The sequence below is a fragment of the Callospermophilus lateralis genome, chromosome 7 (assembly GCF_048772815.1).
Source record: "Callospermophilus lateralis isolate mCalLat2 chromosome 7, mCalLat2.hap1, whole genome shotgun sequence".
NCBI lineage: Eukaryota > Metazoa > Chordata > Mammalia > Rodentia > Sciuridae > Callospermophilus > Callospermophilus lateralis.
In genome coordinates, this window is record NC_135311.1 from 114,858,383 (window position 1) to 114,880,202 (window position 21,820).

At 39.4% G+C, this 21,820-nt stretch overlaps 1 protein-coding gene across 2 annotated transcripts in view; it reads left to right on the forward strand.

The window, feature by feature from the left end:
* Window positions 1–17,301, forward strand: part of Trit1 (tRNA isopentenyltransferase 1) — a 48,806-nt gene extending 31,505 nt beyond the window's left edge. For both annotated transcript variants that reach the window (XM_076860670.2, XM_076860671.2), the window contains exons 3-11: window positions 3,530–3,628; window positions 4,328–4,473; window positions 7,362–7,504; window positions 9,623–9,734; window positions 10,127–10,239; window positions 10,482–10,559; window positions 13,444–13,553; window positions 14,072–14,189; window positions 16,476–17,301. In XM_076860670.2, the coding sequence (XP_076716785.2) occupies window positions 3,530–3,628; window positions 4,328–4,473; window positions 7,362–7,504; window positions 9,623–9,734; window positions 10,127–10,239; window positions 10,482–10,559; window positions 13,444–13,553; window positions 14,072–14,189; window positions 16,476–16,645 (1,089 nt within the window). In that variant the 3' untranslated portion in view covers window positions 16,646–17,301. The remainder of the gene's footprint in view (window positions 1–3,529; window positions 3,629–4,327; window positions 4,474–7,361; window positions 7,505–9,622; window positions 9,735–10,126; window positions 10,240–10,481; window positions 10,560–13,443; window positions 13,554–14,071; window positions 14,190–16,475) is intronic.
* The last annotated feature ends 4,519 nt before the right edge of the window (window positions 17,302–21,820 follow it).

Below are 21,820 nucleotides of genomic sequence, written 5' to 3' on the forward strand. Positions count from 1 at the left end.
TAGGAGACTTCAAAGGAATTGGGAGTACTCCATTTCTTACATTGGGTTTGTCAGTGTTTTATTACTAGGCTTCAAAATTTATATGTGTTACATATATTCTTTTGTATGTATGGAATATTTTATAGTTCAAAAAGAAGGAAAATAGCTCACTACAAACATAATTTAAAAACAGATCACGCCAGGCATGGTGGTGCATGCCTGTAATCCCAGCATTTTGGGAGATTGAGGCAGGAGGACTATAAGTTCAAAGCCAGCCTTAGCAATTTAGCAATGCCCTAAGCAACTTAGTGAGATCTTGTCTCAAAATAAAAAGGGCTGGGGATGTGGCTCAGCAGTAAAGTGCCCCTGGGTTCAATCCCTGGTACCAAAAAAGAAAAAAAGAATAGACTGTAAACCTAGGGGAAAATAATTGTAACACAGAAAAGGTTATAATATACATATTTTAATTCCCATCAAAGGAAGAAATACAAATAGTGATAAACATGAAAAAGGTTTACCCTTGCTGTTAACCAGGGGCATGCAAATCAAATAATGAGGCAATTTTTTTTTTTTGCCAATCAAATGGGCAGAGATTAGAATGCAGATAATAATTCCTGCTCTACCTACTTCACAAGGCTATTATATCAGATGAGATAATGTATATGAAAGCTGGTTACAAATTAATACATACCAAATGTAAGTTTTTGCTATAAGAAAGTTTGGTTTTTTCAGAAAGAACTGATACAAAATAAAGAGCTAATTAAGATTTTTAAAGGACTTAGAACCAACAGGTGAAGACTTCATTAGATCACTTTTAGGCTAGATTTATGAATTTTGGTAAATGCCTCAATTCAGAACATCAGACTGAAAGTACCTTAAAAAAAAGTCAGTCTTTTGGTTTTGTTTGTGATAGGGTCTCATTGTGTTGCCCAGACTAGCCTCAACTCTTGGGCTCAAGTGATCCTTTTGGCCTCAGCCTCCTGAATAGCTGGAAGCTACCCCAACCTACAACCCTCTGGCTCAGTCAGTCTTTTTTTTTTTTTTAATTGATTTTCTTTTTTAAATACATGACAGTGGAATGCATTACAATTCTTATTACACATACAGAGCACAATTTTTCATATCTCTGTATATAAAGTATGTTCACACCAATTCATGTCTTCATACATGTACTTTGGATAATGATGTTCATCATCTTCCACCATCATTGCTAACCCCCTGCCCCCTCCCGGCCCCTCCCACCCCTCTGCCCTATCTAGAGTTTATCTATTCCTCCCAAGCTCCCCCTCCCTACCCTACTATGAGTCAGTCACTTTATACCAGAGAAAACATTCGGCATTTGTTTTTTTTTTTGAGAGGGGGGATTGGCTAACTTCACTTAGCATTATCTTCTCCAGCTCCATTCATTTACCTGCAAATGCCATAATTTTATTCTCTTTTATTGCTGAGTAATATTCCATTCGGTCAATCTTCTTTTTTGATGTGCTGGGGATCCAGACAGGTCCTAGGCAGGTATTCTACCTCTATCTTCAGTCAGCCTTCTTAATTTGACAGGTGAATGTTCCCAGGCCCTGAAAGAAGAGTTTTGCCCAAATTACAGTAGTTTCATGACTTAGGCAGACAAGTTAGCCCTTTTCCTATCTAATACTTTCAATTACATCTCCTTCCTCCTTTTCTGTTCTCTCCCCTTCTGGAGTCTCATCAGTTTCTCCCTTTCTTTTCTTTGTTCCCTTTCCCTTATATATTATATAATTGAAGTTTTATTTTACTCCGTTATTTTTGTTGTTGTTGTTGTTGTTAGTAGTAGTAGTACTAGGGATTGAACCCAGGGGTGCTTTACCATTGAGGTATATCGCCAGCTCTTTTTATTTTTTGAGACATGGTCTCACTAAGTTGCTGAGGCTGGCCTTGAACTTTTAATCCTCCTGCCTCAGCCTTTTGAGTAGCTGGAATTACAGGTGTGGACTGCTGCCACTGGCTTTACTCTGTAATTATATGTTTCCTATATTTAAAGGGAGAATAGAGAATTTGTTTTTCTTTTTAGAAAAATAAAGGGTTGGGGTATAGCTTGATGGTAGAGTGCTTTCCTAACATGTGTGAGGCCCTGGACTTGATCTCCAGCACTGCAAAAAAAAATAAATAAAATAAATAAATAGTGTTTTTTTCTTTGTGATCCTTGATTGATAACATCTTTCTTCCCGCTCCATCCCAGCTCACCCCAATATCTGTTTGTCTTCCTGTCAGTCTATCTCTGTCTCTCTCTTTCCCCACCTCCCCCTCTCTTTCCCTCTCCCCATCCCTCTTTTTTTCCTTTACTAGAAATTGAACCCAGGTGTCCTCTTCCACTGAGCTATGCCCCCAGCCCTTTTTATTTTTGAGATGGGATCTTGCCAAGTTGCTGAGGCTGGTATTGAACTTGCAGTCCTTTTGCTTCATCCTCCCAAATTGCTGGGATTTTAGGTGTGTGCTACTGTGCCTTGCCTCCCCAACATTTTAAGAATTAGTTGGCTTCTGTAAAGAGAGATCATCTATTTCTGTGCCCACAATTGCCTGGCAAAGGGAAGCAATGTGTACGTGATTCCTTATCTGGATACTAAAAGTCTATTTTTTATTATATTATTTTCAGAATAATTTATTCTCATAATAATAATTCTCAGAATCTGTTAAAGCAGATAATTATCTATTCAACAGAAATTTTTAAAAGAATCCAAAGTAGCAGGGATATAAAAACAATAGTGACTAATATAATTTGACTGCTTACTATTTTTCAGGCATTGTAGCAGCTTTATATACGTATATTATTATATATGTTCATAAGAACTCATGGGGATTTTAGAGAGGGGAAACCTGAAGTTCAGTGTTGAGAACTTGCCCCAAGAACTGGAATCTGAAGGTTGATGTCTGTCTATTTGTTTCAGTTTATCTGGTGAGGTCTCGAGTGGCTAAAATGTTCATTGCTACCACATAATAGTAAAAACATGCTAAGAACTATGGCTTAGAGAAACCAGAAACCAGGTTATATTTTTTCTTAGAAGGCAAAAGTCTCACACTGAATGTCACCTTGGTGGCTTCCTGAGCAGCTTCCACTATAAAGTGGAAGGAAAGAGAACTGGAAGGAATTACCATCATACATTTGTATCTGGTTTATGCAGGTACCTCCAGAGCTAATTGGAAATTATTCTGAACTTACAGGAAATGTTCCAGGCTGGTATCAATTCATTTTGGTTTCTACCTCTGTAGACAAATATGCTTTCTTGCTAATACTCCCTTTACCAAGTGAGTCAGACTTCTCTCTCTCTCTCTCTCTCTCTTCTCTCTTTTTTCAAACAGTACTGGGGATTGAACTCAGGTATACTCAACCACTGAGCTACATCCCCAGTCCTTTTTATTTTTCGTGTTGAGACAGGTCTTTGCTAAGTTGCCAAGGCTGGTCTTGAACTTACAATCCTTCTGCCTCAGCCTCCCAGTAACTAGAATTACAGGTGTGCACTGCACCTGGCAGGATTCTCTTCTTAATATTAAATATCGTGATGTCTTTCTTAATGTTCACATTGAAGATATATTTGCTCGAGACAAAATTCCTATTGTCGTGGGAGGAACCAATTATTACATTGAGTCTCTGCTCTGGAAAGTTCTTGTTAATACCAAGGTATGTTTAGTTCACTTGTAACTCACTGAGGAAATGAGTTCCTCAGCTAGTTTTAGTGGGAAGAAAGTTGACTCTTGCTTATTTCTTGTACTCAACAACTGTAATTTTCCTACTTAATATTCTGAAGCAAATGCTACCTTTATATTGGAAGTGTGCTCCTCAAGGCTGACCTAAGGGCAAGGACTGTGGGTGGGAAAAAATGTTCTTCTGTGGATTAATTAGCATCTCCATGTAAGTTAACAGTCCATTAGTCTGTTTCAGCATTTCCTGGCTGGCAACACAGTATCTGTGACTGAGAGATGTCTAACACTGACCTTTCTTGTGGAGATGCTACTGTGTAGGGTGAGAGTTTACATATGGTAATGTGATGGCAATTCTAGTATGCTGTTTGGGCTAGATTCCTGGATATTAAAATAGATGTGGTAGCTCTGGTACCTGTTTGTGCTTATGACAAGAAAGCAAGGGTAGATGAGTATTTTCCTACACAGTAAGCCCTCCTTCCTCTTTGTTTGCTGTGGTCTCACAGCACTTACCATAGCGTATTGGAATTTTGGGTTTATGCTCTATCTCTCTCACCATAGGTAAGATCTGACTCATCTCTATTCTGTATTCCTAACACTGAGTAAAGTGCCTGGCATTATGCTATCTCAATGTTTATTGAATTGTTGATTAAATTTACTCTAAACCTTCATTTAATAGTCCCAAGAGATGGGCACTGAGAAAGTAGTTGACCGAAAAGTGGAGCTTGAAAAGGAGGATGGTTATGTACTCCACAAACGCCTAAGCCAGGTAGACCCAGAAATGGCTGCCAAGTTACACCCACATGACAAGCGCAAAGTGGCCAGGTAAGAAAGACTGGGCCTGCTGCCCTGGAATTCTTTTAGAGTTGAAGGGTAGTAAGATATTCAGTTTGCCTAGGTGACAGAGAGGCTTGGTAATAGCAGTTAGGGAAGATTGATGTGTTGTTCCAGCTCAGCAGTTTAGGAGGCCCTGAGTTCTTGCCTCAGCCCAACTCCCTCAATAAATACTTGCACCCTGCTTTGTTGTTACATTTTAAATGCATAGTACAGTATCATTTCCCCCTAGGGCCTATGTAATCTTGCTTCATTTTCTATTTGATCTTTGCTTGTATAAGAGTTTTCATATAAATTTTTTCTGGCATGCAGTCCGTTTACATTGTGATTTGGGTTTCATAATTGATTGTGCAATGCTGAATTCTGCCCCAGCAGCTTTCCCAGTGGGAGGTGGATTTTATAAACTGTCTCATAGCTCAGCTCACCTTTGTACATGGAGACTTTCTTTTGCAGGGAACAGAGGTAGTGAATGAACTCATAAGGTCATGTTTTCTTAGGTTATTTGGAATTGCAGCCTCATCTGTTAGCTTTGTTTTTCTGCAGTGTTGGTAGTGATTACCACATCTGACAGAGTGAAACATCTAGTGAAGGACTTACTATACTATATGGGTAGTTATACAGATTAAATATTGTATTGGTGATGATGGGGGTTATAAAGTTTTCCACTCAAATGATTTTTCTAGATCAGTGTTTTTTAATCCCTTTTTCATTATTCTGCCCCCCCAGAAACCTTTTTAGAACTTTTTTTCCTAATTGTAAACTCCTCCCCTCCCACCTGAAAGAAACTTTATACTAAGAATAAGGTCTTGAAGCTGGGTGTGATGGTGCATGCCTACAATCCCAGGGCAACTTTAAAAAGGACTAGGGATATACCTTGGTGGTAGAGTATCCCTGGGTTCAATTGAGAGTACCCCAACACCATACACGCACAAATAATAAGGTCTTTTCAGGTAGGGTTGTCCTTCGGAGGGGCACATACCATTGTAAGTTTTATTTACCTCCCCCACTGCCTTTTAAAATTGGTACCAGGGATTCAACTCGGGGGCATTCAACCATTGATCCACATTCCCAGCTCTATTTTGTATTTTATTTAGAGATAGGGTCTCACTGAGTTGCTTAGAACCTCGCTTTGCTGGGGCTGGCTTTGAATTCGTGATCCTCCTGTCTCAGCCTCCCAAACTGCTGGGATTACAGGTGTGGGCCACCGCTCTTGGCTTTATTTACCCCTTTGAAAGCAGTATCACCCTGATAAGAATGCCATGTTCTAGATTAATCAAGTTTATACTTTGCAGTATCCAAACATTTGTATTTTAAGCATTTTAGTAGAAATCTTTCAATTTTTATAAAATTCAGTAACACAAAGGTAAACATTCATTTTTATATTCTTTTTTTATTCTTTTATGACATGAGTTTGATTTTTATTATTCTCTCCTTGGCTAATCAGTTTTTTCTTTCTTATCACCTCTCTATATTTGCTGCCTGTAAACAAGTAATGAAATGAGAGTTGTGCCATATTAGGGGTTACTAATTTCCAAGAAGAGTTCTAGAATCTCTCCTTTGTTTATTTTTGTTTTTATTTTTTTGTGGTACAAGGGATTAACCCCAGGGTGCTTGGCCACTGACTTACACCCTAAGCCCTTTTAATTTTTTTTATTTTGAGATAGGGCTTTGCTGAGTTGCCTAGGCTGGCCTCAGACTTGCTATTTTCCTGCTTCAGCTTCCTGATTGCCAGAGTTATAGGTATGTGCCACTGTGCCCAGATAAGTGTCTATCCTCTAGAGAGGATTGGAGGACAGATTTTTTTGTTTGGTTGTTTTTTTGGCAGTAATAAGGGATTGGACCCAAGCCCTCATACATGCTAGAAAGTGCTTTATCACTGGGCTAGCTTCACACTTAACCCTTTTTAAAAATTTTTTGAGATGGTTTAAGTTGCCCAGGCTGGACTTGAATCTGCAGTACTTCTGCCTTAGTCTCCGAGTAGCTGGGATTATAGGCATGCTCCATTACACTTGTCTGAAGGACTTTTTATTTTTCTTTAGGGTTGAGTTTATAATCTAAACTCTAGATAATTTTGGTATTCTTTACATTTTGCTTTTTTTATGTGTTCTGGGATTAAACTCAGGGCCTTGTGCATGCCAGACAAAGGCTCTACCACTGAGCTCCTCTCCAGCCCTCTGTTACATTTTTTTTTTTCTCTTATAGATCCTCTTTGACCATTAATACTGAAAGACAAGGGGTCTTTACTCTTGTGTTTGGGTTTCAGGAAGTGGAATTGGGTCAGGAAGGGAAGGATCACTTTCAAGCTGATAAATTGCAATCACCCAGAGTGGTGGAGTCTAGATTTGGGAGTTCAGTTACCTGTGCTGCATAATATAGTAGATCCAGACTGAAGTGGATTTCTTCAATGATCTTTGTGCTAATAGAGTACTGGATTAGCCAGAAGCATTCCTCATTAATTTTAGACATATTTAAGAAGAAAGTTGATGAGCTGGATATACAGCATACTTTTATAATACTGTGGGAAAGGCACTCCAGCGAGACCAGACTTGTTAGCTTGTTCAAACTGTCCCAAATAAGCTCTTTTACTGCTCACATGAAAGTGAGTGAGTCCTATTCTATTTATGTAGAAGAAACCTGTAGTTTCTGAACCTATTTACTGATTTTAGAATGCATGTGTAGAAGAATAGTATTATTTCTCATTTACCTAGAATTTTCTTTAGAATTCTTTCCACATAGCTATAGGAATAGAGTAACTTTGGACCTTGTTTTGGGGGACTTATGCAGTGCAAATGAAACAGGTTTTCTCCTTGTTTCACTTGAGAATGAATATTTCCTAATTGTTCTTATGGGTTCCCTCATCTCCTTTGAAACAACTTTAGGAGCTTGCAAGTGTTTGAAGAAACAGGAATCTCTCATAGTGAATTTCTTCATCGGCAACATGCAGAGGAAGGTGGTGGTCCTCTTGGAGGTCCTCTGAAGTTTCCTAACCCTTGCATCCTTTGGCTTTATGCTGACCAAACAGGTAAAACCCTTTGTCCTAGAGACTATCTGAAGTAGAACTAAGTTACTGTATTGTATGTAAAATGCTTGGAACTACGAATGGCTCATAATAAGCACTAAACTAGTGTTAGCCATTAAGTTTATTATCATTATTAATGTGTGCTGGGATTGAACTCATTGACTTAGATGCAATGCCCTTCTTTTAATTGTTTGTTTACAAAGGCAGGAAAGGGCAGCATTGGTACTAGGATAAGATGCCAGTGTGAGAAAGGAGGGGATGGGTGGAGGAGGAAATAAACTGCCAACCAGGGAAGGTCCAAAGGAGAAAGAGAAGGAAGGCTTCCTCTGGAAGAAGGTCTGACCTCAGGGTTGACTGGAGACTGGAATTCTAATTATTCTAGAAGTAGTAGGCCTAAAAAAATGGATAATATGATAGTTAGCTTGCCTGATGTGTTTTTCTTGCTAAAGTATAATAATGCCCTGTGATTGTAGTAGCTTATTCATCCAGCAAACATTCAGTAAGCATCAGTGAAGTGCCGTGTACCCAAATATTCTGTATAGTACTTGGGTTTCAGAGATGAATAAGAGAGACACTCAAGAGTGCTGTGGAACCACAGAGGAGGGATGATGAGCATTCTTCTAGGGGAAGTCAGGGATCAATTTGTAAAGGTAGCTGATGAGCTAGGACTCAGAAGATGAGATTATTATGTGGATAGGTAGTGTTACATAGTAATTAATAGCACAGGCTGTGAGGCACACTGTCTCATTTCAGATTCTTGCTCTGTCACCTTCTACCTATGTGAGTTTTTAAGACAAGTTGGTTTACCTTTCTGAGCCCCAGTTCTCTTATAAAATGGAGATATTTATATCTTATAGCACCATTGAGGATTATATGAATTAATACATATAAAGTTGTGGGAGGGCATAGCTCAGTGGTAGGGTGCTTGTTTGGTCCCCAACACTGCAAAATAAGTGAGTATATAAGTAAAGTACATACAAAGTTCCCAGAATGTGCCTTGGTACACATGGTAAGTCCTCAATAAATGAAAACTTTTTAGGAAGAAGAAAGGTTATTATTATTACAAGCCAAGATCTAGCAATGATAGAGATTTAGAAGAGCATAACTGAAATGGTGAAAATTTGTTGTTAAATTATTCTCAGTTTTGATAGAAAAAGATAATTTTTAATAATGACATTTTTGTAAATAAAAGCCTATGCTATAATTCATCATAAAATAATAGTATTTGATTCATAATAAACCTGTTATTGGCTACCATATCTGAATGATTATGACCTCTCACTCCTTGCTCCTTTATCTGTCTCAGTTCAAGATATACCTAGGATGATTTTGTATTAAAGTTCTGCATTCTTATCCAGAGTGTTATCTGGGGGATTCCTTTTTTTAATTTTTTTTTAATTTTTAAAAAATATTTTAAAAATTTGTTCTAATTAGTTATACATGATAGTGGAATATATTTTGTATTTTGACTTCTCATTCTTCTGCTTATACATGTTGTAGAATTATATTCATCATGTAATCATATATGCACATAGGATAGTAATGTCTGATTCAGTCTATTGTCTTTTCTGTTTCCATTCTGCTTCCCTTCCCTTCATCTCCCCTTACTAATCCAAAGTACTTTTATTCTCCCCTCACTCCTCTTATTGTGAAATTAGCATTTGCATGTCAGAGAAAACATTCAGCCTTTGTTTATTTGGGATTGGTTTATTTACTTAGGATGATATTCTCTAGTCATCTGGGAGGTTCTTAATGGAAAGTAATATGAAGTTAGATGAGCAAATACAATGACCAAAATTAATAAAGATAAACCAGGGGACCCTCAGCTGCCTGCCTCTAAAAAAATGAATATAAATTTCATACAATAATATTTATCCTTCATAATATCTATAATTTTATACTTTGGGTTTATATAATGAGAAGATATGTGATTCATTCTGGCTATTTTAGTTGTTGAAGTATGAGTAAATATTACATGAATTATTATAAAATCTTTGAAGTCTGAATTCTTTCTTCCATTTGAACACATTTTCTTCTTCATAACAGCCTATTCATTCATCATGTAAGCGTACAGTAGGTACCTGCAATGTGTTGCTGGTTCATGGGCTAATTTGATTCAAGTTCTAGATGAGCGCTTGGATAAGAGAGTGGATGACATGCTTACTGCTGGGCTCGTGGAGGAACTAAGAGATTTTCACAGACGCTATAATCAGAAGAACATTTCAGAAAATTGGTGAGGATTTAGCTATTACTCTGATTTACTCTCCATCCCTTGTCTATGGTTGAAAGACCATAGATGTAATACTGGTTTTGGATCTACTTGTTTCTTAGCCTTTGTCCTTGGCATTGGCAAGTTTTTTTGAAAGGAGGTTTGGTGTACTTGTTACAATTGCAATTTTCTCATCTTTCAGACATTCAAAGGAGTTACTATACAAGGAAGTAATTTGGGAGATAGTGGGGAGGGGAAGGGAGAATTTCAGTGTCAGGAACTATTCAGGATCTCAATTTCCTATGAAATGAAATGAAATGGCTGTCTGAAATGAAATGGCTCAATTAGATCATCTCCAAGGCCCCTGCTAGCTTTCAGAGGCAATGGCTCATCTGCTGATGCTCTCCTGTTCCCAGCCAGGACTATCAACATGGTATCTTCCAATCAATTGGCTTCAAGGAATTTCACGAGTACCTGATCACTGAGGGAAAATGCACACCAGAGACTAGTAACCAGCTTCTAAAGAAAGGTGTGAATTCCTCCATCTAACTAGTCTTGGACATCCTTGGGTGACAGAATACCCTGCTGGTATGGTCTGAGCAAGAGCTGAGGCTAGAAGAGTCCCAAATTACCTTCAGCTCAGAATTGAGATTATCATACTTCAAAGCTAACTTTGTGCTGATTTTCTCTGCTGCTGGGCTGGGAGGGCCTGCCTTTTGGTGGGGAAAGATATACTTACCTAAACGTTTCTGTACCTACCATATCTTTCAGGTATTGAGGCTCTGAAACAAGTAACTAAGAGATATGCCCGGAAGCAAAACCGATGGGTTAAAAACCGGTTTTTGAGCAGTAAGTCTCATGTTTAACTTTATTCTCTGGGCCCACATTTTTAATAGAATATATGTATACTTTGAGCACCCAGAAAGTGAAATTTAGTGTCAGATCTGTTCTAAGATTTGGGACCTGACCTAGGAGAGTATGTATTACATAAATGACTGTTCAGGGATATTTTTTTGTGACACCTCAGGAAAAAAATAATATGTTTCCATTGAGGAGTATTCTTTATCCCTTCACCATATGGTACTGGCTGCAAATAGGTATAAGACAGCAACTTCTTTGGCAGAGTTGGTGTTTGGTGCTGATTTTAGCTTTAGTTTTGCACCTGAAGAGCAATCAGAATTCTGTTAAGAGCTTTCCTAATTAAAATGGTTCTTGGGCCAGATGATTATGATAAACCTTGCTGGGTGTGGTGATGCTCACCAATGATCCAGCTACTCAGGAGACTGATGCAAGAGGATTGCAAGTTTGAAGCAGCCTTGGCAGCTTAGCAAGACCTGTCTCAAAAAAAAAAAAAAAAAAACAAACCCAAAAAAACTGTTTTTAAAAGGGCTGAGGATATAGTTCAATGGTGAAGTCTTCTTGGATTCAATCTCTAGTATGGGGTGGGGACAAAACCTTCAGCACTTATTCCAGCCTCTTCTTTATAGTCAGACATGGTGCTTAAGATGTTTCAATTGAAACTTTAGTAGAGCAGAACTCTTAAATTAAGAGGGAGAAAATTCTCATTCATTGACTCTATACTGTGTCTTTGGCACTGAACTTGGTGATGTACATGTATTATTGAACTTTCAAAGGTAGGGGTTTTTACAGATGAGAAAATGAAGTCCTGAAGAAGTTAAATAATTTGCCTCAAATCCTCTAGTAGTAGATATTGAATGCAGGACTGACTTTAAAATCTACACTCTTGTTTCTTTTAGTTATACTGTTAGCTAGACAATATTAGTATTGGACCTTGGTAAGAAATTGTGTACTTTTGAGCTAAAAGGAGATTAATTTAAGTGAAACTCCATTTTTATCTGTGGATACTTTTTAAATATACTATTGATTCATCCTTTATTTACTGTTTGCCAGTAGACTTTTGCTTTCAGTTACAGGAAAGGCCCACTGAAACCTTCACCCCTACTCCTTAGTGTGTATTCTGTGAACACATAAAACACCTTGATCCATGTTGTAGACCACTGGATTGCAGTCTTCTACATATCCTTCTTTACCTGCATGTCATGATAGAGGGGAAGTCTTTGTGTCATTTAAAGTTTAAGTTTAGTACTGCAAATTTCAAGTGCAGTTTCTCTTCCCAAGTCTGACAATAAGAGTAACAAAAGGCTTGTTTGTAATAATTTGGAACTTCCTCCTGTGGTAAAGCCAGAGTCACTCCCCTATCCCTGAGGGGAGGGGTTGATAGCCCAGTGTGTCATATGCCTGTTCCTCATTCGTGTATGTGCCAGCACAGTCCTGGTGCTAGAGTGAAAGGCACAGCTGCTCTGTAAGTCAGGACCCACGTGTGATTGGTCAGGGTTGGTCTGCTGGGATATGGTTCTGGCAAGGAGCCAGAGGGACTTCCCCACCCCAGCTTGGCCTTGGACCCAAGCCAGAAATAGCAGCTGGGAGCCGAGAACTTGTTGAAAGGTGCTTAGACAGGGCACAGAAGCCCAACAAAGGACTTAGAGGAGAAAGGAAAATGTAGAGTGGCCTGGAAACAGGTGCAAAGCTTAGCCAAGGCCAGGTGTACTGTGGGTGCCGCCTGCACCCTCCCAGTCTCACCTTTCCGTGTGGTGGCAGGTGCAGCCCAGTCTAGTTTGTAAAGAATCTTATTTGTGGTTGGCACAATCAAAAGGCCAGCACCTGCCAGACGTTGGCATTCTGATGCCTTTGATGTTTTTTGTCCTTGGGGTGATGCTCTTTGCCTTTAGTCAACTGACTTCACCTACCTGCAGAAAGCAATTTAGTTTGTCTGTAGACTGAGGAAGCTACCAGCAAACAGAGACTAAAGTCCTGCTACATGGATGGGTCTTGGGTGAAATGCCTGCATCTGTACTCCTTGCTATCTTCAGCCACATCTCCATTCAGAAGTATTTACCAGTGGGAATTTCTTGAATACTCCTCTAGAATAGGCTCTTAAAAGAAGGGAGTAATCTAGATTAATTCCAGGACATGTTTGTAGTTCCCAGATTCTGCAGCTTCCTGGCTCATACTATTGTTCCCAGTCCATGGTCATCAGCATGCTATCAAGGATTTTCATGAATGCTAGGCTACTAGAGGGATATGTCTTCCCTGAGACTAATGTCTGCTCCCAAAGAAAGCTGAGAACTCCCTTGCCACAGAGTGCCATAATTGTAAGATGACATGGAACTCAGACATGTAAAGCTCTTTATTTCCTTCTATTGTGTGCTGTCTTTATGTTGTAGCCCATACAGTGTTCACTAGAGCTGTTACTCCATTTTGATTTCTTTACTGATTAGCTAGATTCTGCACCTGAGTCTCTGGATGTGTAACCAGTCTTACTAGCTGCAGACTAGTTAACTTTCAAGATCTTGCCAGGTATGGCACACCTGTAATCCTAGTGACTTGGGAGGCTGAGGCAGGGGATTACAAGTTTGAGACCAGTTTCAAAAACTTAATGAGACCCTGTCTCAAAATTAAAAAAATAAAAATAAAAAGTGTTGGGGATGTAGCTTAGTGGTAAAGCACTCCTGGGTTCAATCTCCAGTACATAAAACAATAAAACAAAATAAAAACACCAACCTTATAGGTCTTTCTTGGATTGTGGTTAATATTTATAAGGATGAGTAGTATGGACAGAATGTGTGTTACTCTTGAGGGTTGTAGAGTCCTAGAACAGAATGGATTGGGTCTTGGAGGATGACCTCTCACAACTTTTCTTTGTCATCTTTAGGACCTGGTCCCAGTGTCCCTCCAGTATATGGCCTAGAGGTGTCTGATATCTCAAAGTGGAAGGAATCTGTTCTGGAACCTGCTCTTGATATAGTGCAAAGTTTTATTCAGGTGATTATTAATCATGGAACAGTTTATTATAATTTTCCTTCACGGATATTTTTGTTACTATGTTGGGGAACACACCTCTTTTTTCAGGGAATAAAGCAGATAGGGTTGGCTGCTTTTAGATCCCTGGTCATTGTGTTTCTACTTTCACATTTAGAAAGGTTATTGCTAGGTGGGCATGGTGGCGCACACCCATAATCCCAGCAGCTCAGGAGGCTGAGGCAGGAAGATTGCAAGTTCAAAGCCACCCTCTTAGTGAGGCCCTAAGAAATTTAGCAAGACCCTGACTCAAAATTAAAAATAAAAAGGGCTGGGGATGTGAGTCAATGGTTAAGCACCCCTGGGTTCAATCCCCTGTATCAAAAAATAGAAAGGCTGTTGATAAAATTTGTTCACAGCCTATCTGCTCCACTGGATGTGAAAAAAGGAAACTTGGGAAAATCCCATTCCCTTAATATCAGAGAACTATACCCAAATCTCTGAATTGATTGTTCTCCCCTTCTCTGCCTCCTTGTTTTTAGGGTCACAAGCCTGCAGTTGCTCCAATGAAAATGCCATTCAATGAAACTGAGAACAAGAGAAGTTACCATATGTGTGATCTCTGTGATCGAATCATCATTGGGGACCGTGAATGGGCAGGTAGAGTGTGGGAAAGGCATGGAGAAATATGTAAGGGTGGGTTACCTTGCCTTCCTTAAAATTTAAGGTCTTTGATAGGTTGAATGCTGGAGTCTGCTTATTTGTAAAGGGAAAGCCAGATTCCTCTAAGAGCCTGTGCTTAAAATTCCTTGGAAGCTTTCCCAATCTGGGGAGTTGTCTCTGCATTCTGAAATGTAAAGGAATATTTTACACCCTCCAGCTCTAGCTGGAATAGGTAATTTCTACTCAGAGGTCTGCAGTTCACTTTCTAGAGCTCCTTTGACTTCAAAATCCTGCCTGAGAGAAATTTCTTGGCCTTTCATGTTTAGAACTCAGTGGGGGTGACATGATTGTAAGGGAATCAAGTCACCTCATCCAGGAACCTGAAGAAGCAGAAGCATAGCTAGGAGGGAGCAGAAGTGCAGTTACTTCTCTGGAGCACATTCCTCAGAAATAGTTATCTCTTCAGTACTTTTCAAGGTAATTTGTTGAGCTAGTGGGAATGGCTCAACTGTGATGAAAGATGGAACAGAAACTAACAGTGTGTATAAAGAAGGAAGAAGGTAGTGCACACCACCACCCCCAGGCTACCTGCCCTAAGGCTCTGCATCTCTGCTTTAGAACTTAGATTTGCCCCACCATAATCACCTTCCACCTCCATATCACTCTCCTGTGAATTTCTGTAGTCATCTAGTCAAAGCTTAGGGGTTCATCCCCAAGCTTTGAATCTAGAAACATGTAAGGCTAGCTTCTTTTAGGCACAGTGGGGCTTATAGTTTACCCAGTGGCTGGAATCCTTCTGTTCAGAATACTGCTTTGCTTAGATTCTTAGAGAAGTAGATTTTTCTCCTCATATCAACCAATAGAATGATTAGGTCTATTAACTGGTAACTGGCAAAATGAACTCCATTGTCAGAGACTGGGGATGGCTGTGATTGCCTAGCCAGCAGAAGAAGCCTTGATTGTCGTTGGTTTATAATGATGAAAGGGGAAGGGAAAGAGAGTGTCTGATTGTTTCATAAAGGAAACTTAGTGGTTCGATTTGTCGAATGTCATTCAGGGGGAGCCTCAGAGAAGCAACATTTGTGAGCCTTTGTGAGCTTAGCTGTGTAAGCCCTTCTATAGTGCCATCTGTCAAGTCCTTGCTCCCATCTCCTGCTGCCATGGAGAGCCAGTCCAGAGCCCAGATTTAGCCTTAGGCTCTAGCTGGAGAACAAAGCTGACTTTTCTCCCCCAAAAAACTGTTCTTTGACTTCTAACCTCTTTCTTACTTATGCATGCTTCTAAGCCCTTAAGGATAATGTTTTATGCATAAAATAAATTTATCAAGTCGTCCCTCACTTTAGGCATTTCCAGGAGACATTTCCTTGAAGAAAAACAGGATAGGAAAAATGAGACTATATGAGTTTAGTCAGAGAGGTCAGCAATAGAATCATACCACAGTGTGTGCTCAGCTTCACTGCTGGACTCAAAGAAGAGGTGGTCAGAGACAGCACCCCTTACTATCTCTCTGGAGCATTGTATGCTCACAGAATGGAAGCCTTGTGGGTTAGTCCTTCAAATGGCTTATTTGATCCAGGACTAGGGATATCAGACCAAGAGGGACAATGTGTGAGAGCTGGGCAGGAGTGGGAGAGAGGCACCTGATATGTTTGGTGATACAGCGTGAGGCATAGACAAAGATTTGGATTTCTAGCCTTGTGAGTTGAAATGTATTTGTAACAGGAAGCCCCATACCATAGAGATCTGATTCTGGAAAATGAGGTCTAGCAAAAGAGTTTACCTGCTGTGTGACTTTGGACACAGTGTGAGACCTCTCTGAACTTCAGTTTCCCTCTATGTGAAATGAGCACAAGAGCTGGGCAAGGTTGCTGTAATCCTGGTGACTTGGGAGGCTAAGGCAGGAGGTTCCCAAGTTCAAGGTCACTCTTGGCAACTTATTGAGACAAAATAAAAAGGACCAGGGTTGTAGCTCAGTGGTAAAGTGCTCCTGGGTTCAATCTCTAGTATCCCCAAAAATAATAAAATAAAATTTTAAAAAGCAATATTGTTGTGAGGGTTAGTGATATGATGCACCTAGCACTTGATACATGGAAGTTCTTTCTGACTTGGTAAGCTAGCTGGCCATATAAATTATTTTTCCTTTAAAAAATGCTAAGCAGGTATACTAGTTTGTCAATCCTGTTATTTATTATTAAAAATAAAAATTATGTAATTGAATTGCTTTTAGGATTAATTCTAAAATGTCCTAATGAGGCTTTTGTTCGTTTGGTTTTGTCTTATTAGCACATATAAAATCCAAATCCCATTTGCACCAACTGAAGAAAAGAAGAAGATTGGACTCAGATGCTGTCAATACCACAGAAGGCCAGAGTATTTCCCCAGACTGTGACAAAGAATTTAAAGAGAAGGGATTCTCACAGCAGAATGATGAAGAGCTGAAATCCAGCATTTAAGAGACATGTTCAGTGGCCTTTGCAAAGGTGGTGGGAATACAGTTGAGGATGGAGGGCTGTGCCTGTCTCCACATCTGGGCTGAGGAGTACTGTTTAGAAAGCCTCACCATTTTCTTTCATTCAGTGGTGTGGTTTAAAAGTCTCATGTTGTCTGTAATGGAAACAGCAGGTCTTTCAGCTCCTTATGTGGCTGTTGTGTCAGGGTAGGAATTTTTTTCTTTGAACCTTAAAAGATTTTATTTTAAAAAGAAGCACAGATTGCACATTTTTATACTTGAGTATCTTTTTAGTGGTGAACACCAGGATTCATTACATCTTTTAAAAGAAGTTTTTTTTTATCCCTGATGCTGGATAAAATTTCTAATTTCCAGATGCTTCTGTAGGTGACTGAGATATTGTGTGCCACAAATCAGGAATTCTGGATTTGAGTGGATGGCAGGAAAGGACCATCCCCAGTAAGATGATTAAGTGAACCAGACAGGTTCTTAGAATTCCACAGTGAAGGAGGGAATCAAACTGAATTGTTGTTACCTGCAACTTGAAGACTAAAGACTTTGAAATTCTTTGAGCTAATACTGTGTGATAATTGCTATAATTGTTGTGTTCTTGTTGAATTAGAAATCTCTGTTTTAATTGAAAGCCAAATAAAGTTTACGAAAGCCTCTTTGATATTAAAAAAAAAATGTAAGCCTGCATCCATTTCATACACAATATGCTGTTATCAATTTGATAAACTTTTTCTCAAATTTGACATTATTCATAGACTTATGTAGCAGATATCTGTTAAGCACTTACTCATGGAAGATATCCAGAGAAGGTCTTTTATTGAAGATTTGTTATTTCAAGTTGAAGTGCTCTTTCTGGAGTTATTGAGCTGCCAACAGTATTATATAAATATTTACTTATTTGTAACAGAAAATTAAGCATTTTTAGACATACAAGTCAGCAGCATTATACATCACATTATTTTGGCAATCACCACTGCTATTCCAAAACCTTTTCATTTCAGACAGGAACTCTGCATTCAATAAGCAATAACTCTTTCCTTCATAACTTGTTCAGAATCTGCTATGTAAGAGGCCCTGGACTAGCCTCGAGGGAATATAGAGATGAGATGTGGTTCTTGCTTTCAGAAATCTTGTAAATATTGTACATACACATAAGCCACTAGTCTAGGAAAGAGTAATCAAAAGCTGTAAAAAGTAGAATTTTAGTTTAGAGGGAAAATGAAGAAGTTGTAGAAGGAGGATCATTTCTGCTGGATCTTAAGAAATTTTTGGTAAATGTGTTATCTGTGCATAGAAGAGAAGGTAGAGTGAAAGAACTATATAACTTGATGGACCTTTTGGACCTTTTATCAGTAAGTGCTGAATTTCAGAGCCTCAGTACCTTTCACTGATTTGATTCTCCAGAATAAATTTATTTTCCGGGTGCGTTGGTACAAACCTATAATCCCAGCGGCTCAGCAGACTGGGGCAGGAGGATTGTGAGTTCAAAGCCAGCCTCAGCAATTGGAGGTGCTAAACAACCCAGTGAGACCCTGTCTCTAAATAAAATTCAAAATAGGGCTAGGGATGTGGCTCAGTGGTTGAGTGCTCCTGAGTTCAATCTCTGGTAAAAAATCAAACAAATAAAAAACCCCAAAGAACAAGTTTATTCTCTGGTCAAAGAAGAAACTGTCCTTATACCCCAACCCATCCTGTTCTCCTTTGTTAAGGTGCTAGCAGGGTAGGAAGCCACATCTCACTGGGTGCTAAGATGAGTGCTTCCTGTGAGCCAAGCACTTGAGATACATTATCTTCCCACCAGAGCCCTGGGTGAGAGAGGCTGTCCATTGCTATGAACCAGTTGGAGACCAAGGACAGCAAAGGAGCGCAGCCAGCAAGCCGTAGAGCTGGAATTGAGGTGAGACTGAAGACACTAGCCGTTAAGTCTTGTGTTAATCTAGCTGTTTCTAGGGAGGAAGCTTAGTTTCTGAAATACTCTTCTCAAGTTGCTAAATATGTTTTCAAGCTTAAAAAAAGACTCGATGGACAAGCAGGAAAAACTAGTTTTAATAATCTTGCCCCAAAAAGCCTTTAATCCTTCCATCTGAAATACCTAGAGCAATAATTTCATCACTGTCTCTTTGACAGTTGGAATTCAGGAATGTTTTTATCTCCACCCCCCAAAGAAGAAGACAAAAAACCAAAATGCTTAATATTTATGAAGCATCTGCTAAACAATTCAGTGAGACCCTGTCTCTAAATAAAATTCAAAATAGGGCTAGGGATGTGGCTCAGTGGTTGAGTGCCCCTGAGTTCAATCTCTGGTAAAAAACAAACAAACAAACAAAAAACCCCAAAGAACAAGTTTATTCTCTGGTCTGCTAAGTTCAAGGCATCGCGGTTAAGCCTACTGTGTATATTCTTAGCAACTATTAAGTTTGGCAAAAAGGAATTCCTTCAACAGTAGCAAAGAACCTGGGGTAGGCAGAACACCAAGAAATCTGCTTAGTGCCCAAGTGTGTGGCATTACCTTAAATAGGTTTCCCCTCTGCCCGCTGCCCTCTAAATAGCTTTGCTGATGAGTGTAGGAAGGAAAGTCATTTTTCTGTCTTGTGATTATCGCCAATGTAGAGGTTAAAGAATCCTTAGCCTCTTCTTGTACAGAGGGGGAAATTGAGGCCCCAAACATGGATGTGCCACAGTCACAAAGCAAGTTGTGGTAAAACCAGGACAGACCTTGACTCACCTTTTCACTCAACTACAAAATCTCTTACCAAATATCATTGGATATCTGGGAAGGAGTATTAAATCTCACGTTGGGTTCTTTGCTCAGCTGGAGTGAGGATGAGGAACACCCATTTGTGCTATCTGCCTCAGCTAATCCCCAGATGAACAGATTTCTAAAGTTTAGGTACCTAGTCTTCAGTCCACCAGGAGTGCTATTTAAATGGCTTTGGTAATTAATTCCAACACTTAATGAGCTTTTAGGTTCATCTGCTTCTACCAGTAAAAAAAAAAAATCTTGATTTAGGCTTTGTACAGTTTAGGCAGTGTTGTTTTAAGCAGTTAAGAAGTACTTTGAAAGAGTTGGGTTCTTTTTTTTTTTTTTTTGATACTGGGGATTAAACATAGTGGTGCTTTGCCACTGAGCTACATCCCCAGCCCTTTTTATTTATTTATTCTCAATTTTGAAACAGGGTCTTGCTAAAGCTAAATAGCTGAAGCTAGCCTCAAACTTGTGATCCGCCTGCCTCAGCCTCCCAAGTAGCTGGGATTACAGGCATTTGTTACTTACTTGGCCAGTTGTATTCTTTTTTTTTTTTTTTTTTTTTTTTTTTAATATTCTTTTTAGTTGTAGATGGACACGGTACCTTTATTTATTTTTATGTGGTGCTGAGGATCAAACCTAGTGCCTCACACATGCTAGGCAAGTGCTCCACCATTGAGCTACAACCCCAGCCCTAGTCAATTGCAGTCTTAGTTAAAACACTTTGCTTAATTTTTAGGCTTGAGTAAGAAAAGAGTTTGCTGATAGCCTAGATACATAGTTTGATCCTTTGTAGCTCTCAGCAATTATTTGTACTCTTAAAAAATTATTTATACTCTTAACCTCAGTTTCACATTCAACAAAAATAATTTTTCTATTTAAAACATGTGCGTGTGCATGCACGCATGCACACACATACACAATCACCAAAGCAGTGGGGATATGGATCGGTGGTAGAGTGCTTGCCTAGCATATGTAATGCCTTGGGTTTGATCCCTAGCACTGCAAAAACAAAGTAAAAACTCAAAAACAAACCACACAACATTAAAAACCAACAGCAATAACACAGAGACATGAAAACAAGCTTATGAATCCAGTGACTATGTCCTTAGCACCGATAATAATTAAAATATTTGTTGAATTAATTTCCTGAAAGCATAAAAGCTAAGTGGGTCTCTAAGTGCTCTGATTCAGTCATTAAATACCATTTACCCAGGAAGAAGTCTTAGTGTAGTAGCCACATGCAGAAATTTCATTATTTGATTATCACCTACTTTGGCAGTTAGAACTATTTTCTAAAATGTTGGCTAACTGGTCATTTGTAAAGCTATTCTCCATGTGTACAAAGAAAAGTACAAGGTTGTATTGGTTAGGTAAGAGACTAAGCTGCTGTAACAAACAATATGGTAACTTAAAGAACAATGCGTTTGATTCTTTCTCATATAACAGCTCTGGGGAGTTAGCCTTTCTGAAGAGAGCACTCCAGGTCAGTGGGGCAGCTCTGCTCCAGATGGTCATTCAGGGACACAGTATCATGTTGCTTCTCCATCCTCTGGAGCATTGTCCTCATCTGTGTGCTTGAAGCTGGCATCATTTGTCCCAGAAAGTGGGAAGGGGAAAGGGAGCAGGGAGGGGGCAAGAGCTGGAGGCACAACCCTCACCTGAAGGTTCAGACCCTGCAGTAACACTCCCAGGTCTGCTCACTTTCTATTGGCAAGAGCTTAGTCGTATGGCCACGCCTATATGCCAGGGAGGCTGAGAAATGGACTCCAGCCATGTGCCAAGAAAGAATGGGAGAACAGATTTTGGTGGACAACTAAATTGGTATTGTGGAAAGAACACTGAATTTCAACCTCATTTTACTAATTAGCTCTGTTAATTTGCTAGGGGCAAATCTCTATTTTGCCATCTGTGAAATTCGTGAGTCGTATGCGCTGACCTCTGAAATATTTCAGAAAGTAAAGCTTGACAAAATCCTAGCTGGTGGTACTTTAAGGCAAGAATGGGGGCGGGGGGGCGCCGAAGCATTACCAGGAATGTGAGACTATATAGAGTCAGTGGCAAATATGCTAAAGATGGTGGGGAGGAGTTGGACGCAGTGTGCAGTGACTCATGCCTCTAATCACAGCTACTGGGGAGGCTGAGACAGGAGAATCAAAGTTCAAGTGCAGCTTGAGCAATATGCTGAGACCCCCATCCCCAAAAAAATTAAAAAAGAAAAGATGGTGGGGAGGAATGATGGAAAGTGTTTTGGTAACCTTGTGAAATAATTGAACTAATGACTACCTGCCCACTTCCAGACATTTTTGTTCCTCCTTTGGTACTAGGGATTGAGCCAAGGGAGACTACCACTCAGCTACATCCCCAGCCTTTTTTTTTCTCCTTCATTTTGATACAGGGTTTCAATAAGTTGCTGAAGCT